The sequence below is a fragment of the Xenopus laevis genome, chromosome 2S, assembly GCF_017654675.1.
Source record: "Xenopus laevis strain J_2021 chromosome 2S, Xenopus_laevis_v10.1, whole genome shotgun sequence".
NCBI lineage: Eukaryota > Metazoa > Chordata > Amphibia > Anura > Pipidae > Xenopus > Xenopus laevis.
In genome coordinates, this window is record NC_054374.1 from 49083482 (window position 1) to 49094186 (window position 10705).

The 10705-nt window shown below is 36.0% G+C and overlaps 1 protein-coding gene across 4 annotated transcripts in view; it reads right to left on the bottom strand.

Annotated features, from left to right (window-relative positions):
* Positions 1 to 10705, bottom strand: part of usp9x.S (ubiquitin specific peptidase 9 X-linked S homeolog) — a 132180-nt gene that overhangs the window by 86142 nt on the left and 35333 nt on the right. For all 4 annotated transcript variants that reach the window (XM_041583748.1, XM_018249221.2, XM_018249219.2 and 1 more), the window contains exons 3-10: positions 8047 to 8195; positions 7115 to 7194; positions 6296 to 6408; positions 5596 to 5814; positions 4262 to 4377; positions 3727 to 3978; positions 1810 to 1948; positions 541 to 693 (exon numbers count right to left, since the gene is read on the bottom strand). In XM_041583748.1, the coding sequence (XP_041439682.1) occupies positions 541 to 693; positions 1810 to 1948; positions 3727 to 3978; positions 4262 to 4377; positions 5596 to 5814; positions 6296 to 6408; positions 7115 to 7194; positions 8047 to 8195 (1221 nt within the window). The remainder of the gene's footprint in view (positions 1 to 540; positions 694 to 1809; positions 1949 to 3726; positions 3979 to 4261; positions 4378 to 5595; positions 5815 to 6295; positions 6409 to 7114; positions 7195 to 8046; positions 8196 to 10705) is intronic.

Below are 10705 nucleotides of genomic sequence, written 5' to 3' on the forward strand. Positions count from 1 at the left end.
GGACTTGATGTCCCCCCTCAGCATTCCAGTGAGTGGCGCACAGATTCTCTGGAAATCAAAAGGTCCAGATCCAATCACATCACAATGGAACAAGGTGAAGGATGAGTTGCATGAAGCTGTTAGTCTAAGAGGGGCCCTACCCAGTGAGCACACAGATAGACCAACATGTTTTCCTTTTGTTTGTTGGTATAAGCAAAGTCTTTGTAAAAGAAAATAAATAATTTATATTGAACCAGGAGGTCCACATAGTTTTTTGACACCTTATTTTACACAACCCCACCTGAAGGGGCTTATGTAAAAAACTAAGGTATTCTATTTAAATAGCAGTTTTCCTATATTGGATTACTCAATTGGATACACCACTAGCTAAAGTGCATTCTTAATCAAAAGGTTGTATTTATATGCAACAGTATGTTTTTTTAAATGGCAGTTTAATGTGATATTTTACAGAAAACTGCAATGTCTATGGCTAGTTAGCCTTTAATCAAGTATAAATGCAAGAAACTGACCAGTTTACAGAAAATAATAAAATCACTGTACCTGAGCTGCCCAAATATTGTCTAGATCTTGCAATGTTAATGCTTTTTCTTTTATCACAAACCGCAGAATCTTCTCCAACTTCTCTACATACTGTGGTTGATGAAGGCTATCCCGCAAAACAATTGACAAGATGCTGTTTTGTTGGATCCACTCCTAAAATTTAATTACAAAAAGGCATGAAAAAGGCTATGGAAATAAAAAGGAGATTACGAAATCCTTTATCATCTTAATTAGTGACACACAAAATTCAGGAATTCCAGTTGGCATTCATATAAGCACTATATAGGTTTTTTTTCTAAGTGGTAATATGCAAATTACAGATTGCATTTAACTATTAGGTATTCAGCGGATTCATTTTCTGCAACATTGTTTCAAAAATCAGAACCAGCTAAACTGGAGCCACGGTGATATACTAAGGCTCAACCCTCCCTGGCTACACCCTGGCCAAGTTCAAACCAGAAAAGTACTCATTACCTAAAACTTGTTATTAAAGAGATACTGTCATGGGAAAACTTTTTTTTTTTAAATTCATCAGTTAATACTGCTGCACCAAAAGACTTCTGCACTGAAATCTGTTTTTCAAAAGAGCAAACGGATTTTTTTTACATTTATTTATGAAATCTGACATGCGGCTAGACATTTTGTCCGTTTCCCATCTGCTCCCAGTCATGTGACTTGTGCTCTGATAAACTTCAGTCAGTCTTTACTGGTGAACTGCAAGTTGGAGTCCCTTCCCTTCTGCCCCCCAGCAGCAGAACAATGGGTAGGTAACCGGATAGAAGCTCCCTGGTAGATATAAGAACAGCACTCTGTAATAAAAATCCATGTCCCACTGCAACACCTTCAGTTACACTGAGTAGGAGAAAGAATAGCCTGCCTGAAAGCAGTTCAATTCTGAAGTGCTGGCTCTTTCTGAAAGAACATGACCAGGCAAAATGACCTGAGATGGCTGCCTACACACCTACAATACAAAAAACTCGTTTTGTTAGGAATGAAATTTTACATGGTAGAGTGAATTATTTACAGTGTAAACAGTGTCATTTAGAAATAAAAGCTACACCATAAAAATCATGACAGAATCCCTTTAAGCTTGAACTCACTGATTCTATATCCTTACATAATATATTCTGGAAAAAATATTAAGCAAAATTACAAAAGCCTGAAAAAAAGAATAATCTTTGTACAGCACCACCTTACATAGTGTTGGTTGATATTAACATTACCGACACAAATAAGTTCAGATCTTCCAAATAAATAAAAGAAGCTTACTGCCATACGCTCTGCAGTCAACCATTCCTCCTCCTCTGGATTTCCATGTCTGTGCGTATAATATGATACACTAGATATCACTTTGTTGACTTCGTTAAGTGCATTCATTTTTCCATTAAAGGAAGAAATTTGTAACAATCTGCAATACATTTTAAATAATGTAAATTAAAAAAGGTAAGGTTACCACTAATTTTAATTGATATGAAAATGTAATTTTGACAAATTCTACAAGAATATTTTATTTCTACTGAACGGTCTAGCACAATTGCTAACCATAAAAGTTTGCAATAATAAAAAGTGCACAATACTTAAGAAAATTATAGGACCATAGGTCAATTAAGGTTTTCATTCATCCAGGACCATATACAGCATTTAGCACAGCCAGATCTTGCTTAACATACATATTTCCCCCTACTCAGCTAGTTAACTATTATCCTTTATTAAATTGGTAGTCACATGTGTATATAAAGCAGTATGTGGAAGGGGGGGGGGGTCATGACATCATCCCAAAACTACTCTGTTTGAAGAACTGAGTAGGCTTTAAATCATCATGTCCTAATAAATGTATTTTGTATTTTTAAAACTCTTTTCTTTAATTTTTGGGAATACTCAAGATTTTTTGATGCTGTATCTTACCCTTTATTCCCATATTCCCTTATTATACATCTTAGACAATTTCTTATCCAGCACCATTAACTCAAGCACCCATCATACCAGCTAAACCTCACACACAAACATAGATATAGGGATATTAGCTTTTATTTTGTCAAGCAAAGAATTGGCGTCTGCTGGGTTTTCCTAGAAAATCACATTTACCAATTTTGAATCATCTAGAATATCTATTTTCCAAATATGTTTAAAGTGATACCGACACCAAAAAAGAACATAACTATAGGAATCTACATCCATACCGTACCTATAGGTCATATTGGCTGTTTTTTCCTTGAGATCTATTTTTATAGGTAAATCCTATATAAGATCCTGAGCTTGACTGTCTAGCAACCCTACTATAGCTTCTCAAACTGTGTCAACAATTGAGCTAGCTGATGTCAGAAACTGTCTCCCTCTGCCCATCTAGCTCTTGCTACCTGTCCATGTGCCTTTCCCCTTGCCCTCTCCCCTGTACAGCATAGAAAACTAGACAGCAGACATGCCTTGGTCTTGATTTCTGTTGCCTGCCTGCTTCAAAGGGCTCTCCCCCTTACACGCACAAATAAAAAAGGGCAAAGTTAGCCTGGAATCTGCCTTTTTTCCATGGGAGGCATTTACATGCTGTGCGGAAGTCAAGCACTAACATGGCTGCTTCATGGGGCAAAATTGCAAAAGATCTTTTTTGGAAAATAAAAGCTAATAATAAAAATACAATAACATGGTTAAAAAAAAAAAAAAAAAAAAAGTTTAATGGATGCCAGTACTGCTTTAACCTCTCTGTGGGTTACCTTAAAGAAGTATAAACGCACTAATTTACTTCAGTAAGCAGGGGCCATAGCATCATCTATGAAAACTGTAATTCACTATTCATATTAAGTTTCTACAGTCCACAAGTTATGTTATTTTTCCCCCATAGACATTGCAGCAGATAAGGTGCTACAAGATTGTTTTGGAAATTTTGTAGAAATTGCTGGCTTTAGCAATTAAGAGCACATAACCATGCGAATGTGCTTAGGAACCCGAGTGCCTGTAGTAAGTAGTTAGTCAGAATTCAAAGAGCACAAAACTTAGAGAAGTTGCATGAGTGCCTGTAAGTGGCAAATCAATATCTTAAAGGGTTATACAATGAATAAAGCAACACACAAAAAAATTACAGATAGTGACAGAACCAGACATTGAAAAATCCTTACATGTAGATAGACTTTTGTATTCTTTTGGTTAATACAGTACTCTGCAAAAGTAATAACCAGAGAAGCTAAAACTTACCTAAGAATCATTTTTAGCCTAAATATTTCTAAGTTTTTGACAGTTTCTTCTTGACCTGGTACTCGAGAAGCTAGACTCTTTAGGGATTTTATTATCATGGATAGAGCATCGTTTTTGGCTTCATTTTTTGCTTCTTTTTTCAACTCATCATCTGTTAAATTTTCTAGGAACTGTGGAACCATTTCTATAACTGGAAGGAAGTATTTCTTAACTGTGTGAAGGGTTAAAAAATCATAGCACTGTCCAAACGACCTATAGATAAAAATAAAGAAAAATAATTAGCTTAGCTTTCAAGTGACTATTTTTTCATAGATATTTTCAAATGTCTATATCATTTCATATTCAAGTAAATTTGCCAGCTGCCGTTATTATTTAAAAATACATTTACAGACATGTAGTGGGGTGTCAGACAACCAAGAAAACAATGCATTTTTCTTAACAGCTTTCATTTTAAGACTCTGGGTCGCAACAATTTTAACTAACTTTAAAGTTAGAGAGCAAGCACAAAAATGAAAACTGAAAAAGTAGTTCTTACTTTATTAGAGCTGCAATGATCTGGACATTCAATGCTGAGCCATTCATAAACCGATCATGCAAGATCTGGAAACCATTTAATGTGCCAAATTTATTGATGAGATCTACTAACCAACCCTGTAACATGAAGGAATAACAAAAAAAATTGAGTTTCATAGCCAGATCTAACGTATAATGTAAACTTTTAGTTTAAATATCAAATACACTATACACATTTTATTTCCATAAGCAACAAACACAAATGGGCACATCACATTAAAGGAACAGTAACACCAAAAACTGAAAGTGTTTTAAAGTAATGAAAATATCATGTAGTGTTGCCCTGCACTGGTAAAATCTGTTTGCTTCAGAAACACTAATATAGTTCATATAAACAAGCTGCTGAGTAGCAATGGCGGAAATTGAAAAACGGATATATGGCACAGGATAAATAATGGATAACAGATAGCCTTATGTTCTACAAAGCTTATCTGCTATCGGCTGTGTAACTTCAGCCTTTTCTCCTTTGAATAGCTGCACCCATGGCTACACAGCAGCTTATTTATATAAACAATAGTAGTGTTTCTGAAGTAAACACAGCAGTTTTACTAGTGCAGGGCAACACTGCATTATATTTTTATTACTTTAGAACAATTTAATTTTTTGATGTTACTGGTCCTTTAAGGCCTAAAAGAGAAAAGTGACTACAGCATATAGTGTAACATTGCCGCTTTCCCAACCATAAAATGATCCACCCAAAGTCCTGTGTGTTTCAGAAATTGGAGGAGGGCTTAAACCCATGTTTGGTAAAATTACCCAAAGATTCTGTTATTTGCTCTAGATATTCTGTCATCCAGGTTTACTGGAGAAAATATACCTTTGTGGCCCACTTGAATAAAATAAATTACTCAACTACATGTAAAATATAGAGGAGAATAGGAGAACTGTTTAGCCATGATCCTACCATATTGTCTTCTTAAACTTAAAGTATGGATAAATAATTATCAAGCTTAATAAAAAGCTAACAAAGTTACAGTAAATGAGAAATTCTTACACATACAGAACCTGGGGCATACCATATAGAGCCACATGGGTTTGATGTATTTGTCCTCGCCAAATAATTCAATTGTGATTTAGTACTGAGGTGGGTTATTGGTGTGGTGTGTGTCTTGGTGGCATTTCACATTATTTATTTATTTTTTTACTCAAAAATTGTTAGTGCAGATACCATATTATGATTTCCATAATGTTTGCATATTTATAAATCCTTAAGTCAAGAAACAGTTGTATTTTTAACATGCACATTCCAAAAACATCAGAATTTCATATAGCCAGATTATGAAAAAGATGTGAAACCTTTGGTGAACGTGGATCAGGAGGACGGGCATAAAGCTCATCTTCTGCCAACTGTACTCCGGCAGGAACGGTTTCTGATGGACGTGTACCATTGTAGATATGGAATTTACAATGAGGATTTAAGGCCATAGCAAGAAGTTCAAGAAGAGGAAACCAATCTTGGGACAGCTTTGCCACACAAAGTTCAACAAGGCGATGAGTGTTGTTAATAATACACCTCTGCTCAGAACATTAAAAGAAAAAATAAATTAGCTTCACTAAAAACAATAGAATGGAAAGTGAATGTGTGTGCACAGTGAGTGCATGTAGTTGCAATTAATGTAAAAAACATTCACAGTACAGCTGATGGCATACAGACACATAGGTTGCATCTAAGTCACATTTATCTGCAAAACCAAACAGTGTGAAGCAAGGTGGACTTCTTAATGACAAGTCTGGCTAGTGCAAACAATGTTCCTTCTAGGGTCTAGAATATCAATGTCGATTTATTTTTAGCCCATCACAGTTCTTTATTTGGCCATCAGGAAGAACATACTTAAAAAAAAAAGTAGCAAAATATTGATGTGTAAATTATAGGGTAGTAGCACAAGGATATACTACTCTTTTGCAATACGGTTTCCTGAAAATACTAAAATGCACTACGATCACTACTTATAATATTTTTTGATTATTTTTAACAGCCAGTTTACACAATACTTACATGAATTTCAAACTTCCAGCCACTTACTGCCTCATCAGTAAGAATTTTAGTAAAGGATATTGTAAGCCCATCTCGAAAGAATCGTTGACATGCTTCACTTTTCACATCAAGGCCTAAGTAAGTAAGTAAAGCAACACTCCTTAAAAAATTCAATGAAAATCTACCTACCTACATAAGTGGCTGGTAGTTAGATTAAAGACAAAAAGGCATGGAAAAAATTTAAATTATATATTGTGTATCTAACCTGAACAAACAATTAAAGGACTAATTAAATCATTAATCACATGATGGCAAGCATCAAAGTACCACAAAGAGGAGTTTGACTCCAAAAAGTACATTACAGTATGGAAACTATTATATTTTACAACAAATCATAAAAGTGCATTATCACGGCCAGGTAGTTCAGTCTTTATGAATATACAGTTGAAATTAGTTTGGTGCCTGCTGGGCTCTAAACAAAAGCCATTTGAGATAGAAAGTACTGTAGGAACAGCACTATATCAGTTCTGCCCAACCTACAAGTGACTATTATCAATTTGCTGCAACCACCTACAAAAGATCAGACCAGGCCATGTCAGCAAAAGGTTAATCATAGAAAAATATATTACCTCCAAATATAAAAGGCAGTAAATTTGCCCAGGAGCAGTAAACCATAGCAACCAAAAAGATGTTTACATTTAAACAGGTGACCAGTATATGCTACCAGCTGAGTTATTGCTATGAGTTACTACTCCTGGGCAAACTTATTGCCTTTTATTACAACTCATTAGACTCTTACTTTGCACTTGGGATTTCCTGATGGTATCACTAAAACCTTACCTTTTTTACTAAGATCAATAGCAGCTTCTAGAAGAACTTCTAATTCACCTTTAGGCAAAACTGGTACAACCCAGCGAGGTCTAAGGTAAGAGTAAAAATATATTACAGTGATAATGTGAACATACATTGACATTTTCACTTTTTTTACTGCCCTGCTGTCAAGTATTTTGTGGCCAACACATTTGCCACATTTTTAATTTAAAACTATGTTTATTTTTCATGTTTTAAGTTGTTATGCAGAGCAGCTGATCTCCTTAAAACCTGGCCAGCCTGTCAACATAAAAGGTTTCAGCTGCTTTAACTGAGCTCTGTGCTTCTATACTGCTGCTCTGCTTTAGGCTAACAAACCTGAAACTTGGCCTGTTGAAAAACACAGACCAAGAATCAGCACCTTACCATGCCTGCACCCGGAACCATTGCACAGGTCTGGGTGCAGGGACATGCAGAGTGGCAGATTTCACCACTGAAATGCAAACGCTTTTGTTTTAGTGCCAAAGACAACGAATACAACACACACCTATAAAAGGGCAATGAACAGATGCATGACCAAGATCACATAAGTAAATTGATGGCCACAAAATACTGTAGTTACACAGAACTACAGTTCTGTGTAAAGAAATGGTGGGTAATTTCCACAACCAACTTTGACAAGATGTGAATATGCATTTTCTGAAAAATGCACCAGGAATACGGCACAAGCATACACATAATTGTAGGAGAAGCGAAGAGTTAGAATAGGATCTCAGTATGTAAATAGAGATCTAACATTAAAATGCTTCCACCATAATCCTGTAGTAACTTGTGATCAGAGGCAAACATCAAGTGGTTTGATCTCCACATCAAGTAGCAGCAATTAAAATAGCCATGTGCCATTAATCTAAAGTTACGGCTTACAGTATTCTTTGCAGGAAAACACATACAAGATTTGTTACCTGTTGATCATGTCATCTAACTTGGCCAAGTCAGTGTGAGGAAAAGCTGGTTCCTCATCTTCAAGCTGAGGTGGAGCATCCCCATCCTGGCCATGCTCACCTGGAGGGCTGACTGGAGAATTTTCATTGGAAGAATCAGGTGAGGAAGTCTAAACACAAGCAAAAGTGTTAAAACATTGCACTAAGGTGCCAGGTGTGCTTCACAATTACCAGTTTCTTTTATTGTTGCATTTTCTGCTGTTACATTAGCGGCCTGATTTCCATAAACTATATATGTGTTCAACCAATTAAGTTGTCAGATGAGCAATCTCTTTGTGTAAAAGATTGTTGATTCGGCCATAAATATGTAGACGGTTTCTCGCTTCCCACTCTTATCTAAAACCATTGCTAAAAAGCTAGGGCTGGTCAGCCATTTTTAGTTAAAAAACAGGAATAAACTCACTCCAGCAAACTCACTACCCTCATGAAAACAAAAAAGTGGCTAACACTTTTTTAAAAAAAAAAGAATGTATTCTTTCATTAAAGTGCACTTCACATTATTACTGATCATCAACAGATCCTTTTAATGTTGATAAGTTTCCTTTTAATAAAAGGGTTACGAATTTAAAACCACAACAGTTTTGTTTCTGAAATTTTTTTTCAATAGTTACGTCAGGATTGTTCCCATTATTAGAATTAAAACTAGAACAGTATATAACAGTTCTTTGATGGTGTTTGCAAATAAAAATATATAGAAAAGCAATCTATGATCATTTTTGTCCTTTTTTCAGAGTTTTAGAATGTAAAAACATGAAGGAAAAACGTGTACAAATGACATTCTTAGAGCAGGAAAATGTGCTTTATAGATATACACTTTTTGAAGTTCTGATAGTATTTCTGTCCAGTGTCATGTAAAGGTAATATAAACAGGATTCTTGAGTGGTGTGCTTTTAAACGACACAAAGATATGCAACATCAATATGCCCTCATTGACCAATGCAGCCGGAGTCTCCAAGGCATGTGACAGTTGACTTGAAATATGGCATTCCACTTTCATGGCAACGATCATTTGACAATAACCTGCAATTCAACTTAACCATAAAAATAAAGATGGCTAGAAATGCCAAAGTTTATATACTGAACCATCCTAAAAGTTTGGCATATTTATAAGCCTCAGCTTGTATACAGCATACTGTGTGTTAGTCCTTAAATGAGAACTAAAGCTTAACTACAGAAGTAGCTAGAAATGTTGTACATTATGTTTTCTGCTTCTGTACCAGTCCAAAGCAACCACAGCAATTTAGCAATAAAGATCTGTGTCTCCAAAGATGCCCCAGTAGCTCCCTATCTTCTTTTCTGACGATTCGCTGCACATGCTCTGTGCTGCTGTCACTTACTGAGCTTAAGGACCCACTCACAATATACAGTACATATAGAATATAAATGTCACAATATAAGGCTGATTAGTAACCAATACAGATAATTATTACATGGCAGCACAGAAACCAGAGCAATTAGCATCATAATTTAATAATCAGCCCTGTAGCATCAGCTTATATTAGACAAACCTAATTTTCTGCTTGATAATTTGTGACGAGCCCTAAGCTTAGCTTCTCAACAGCTGCTCAGAGCTCACTGAGCATGTGAGTGTCGCAGACACTTTCCAAGATGGTGACCCCATGTGACAAGTTTAAAGTCCGGGATTATTGCTGCTATTGACAAGCTGAAACTTTAGGCTGGTGCAATAAATTCACTATATAAAATGTGGTATTTATAGCCATATTTATTTTAGGCTTTAGTTCTCCTATAAACTCAGGAAGTGACCGCAGCACAGAACATGAGCAGTGAATCAGCAGAAAAGATGTTTGGGAACTACAGGGGCATATTGTTACTTGATTTTTAAAGGCAAAGGACATTTTAAAATTGCCAGGGGGTGGTTTCTATTTCTAATTAGTCTCTTCTATTTGTTATTATTATGGTTGTCTGTGGTGGCTACTCAGATGTAGCTTGTTTTTCCTTACAATTCCACAACACAAAAATAGGATCTCTGCTTTCTTTGAGGGTGTAAAAAAATAAATAGTAGTGATGCACCAAATCCACAATTTAAAAGATTCTGCAATGGGTCGGGTACCCCGAGGTTACCCGCAAAAACCTTGGCGTGTTTGTCGGTTCAAAGCGACTGGGTTTTTTAAAAGGTTGTAGTCCTGAGCCTAGTACACAGGTGTCACATGAGGAGATGGTTCACGGTCATGTGTCACTATACTGAATTTTTCCTTGCATGTATGCCATTTACTACACTCTGCAACCAATTCCACGTGTTAGGAGCCCACCCCTGAGGATGGTCTGGAACGATCAGCTATAATAAGCTAATGACAACTGATTACCTACCTAAAAATACCCCCCCCCCCCCCGTTTTTTTCCCTCAGCTGTTTTTTGAATTTTTTAGTTTTATTATTTTTCAGTTGTATTTTTTTAAGTTTTTTATTGCCTAATCTTTATCCATTTTTATTTTGCGAATTTGCACTTGCTCCTTGTGCTACATACTCGTGAAGCGGAAGGCTGCCTATGCAGGATAGAATATGAGTAACACTAATTCCATGTCGACGAACTTGACAAGTACATGGATTAAAGTATCTCTATTCTACGCGTCTGCCGCAAATACGTCCCTGTCTTGAGAGCT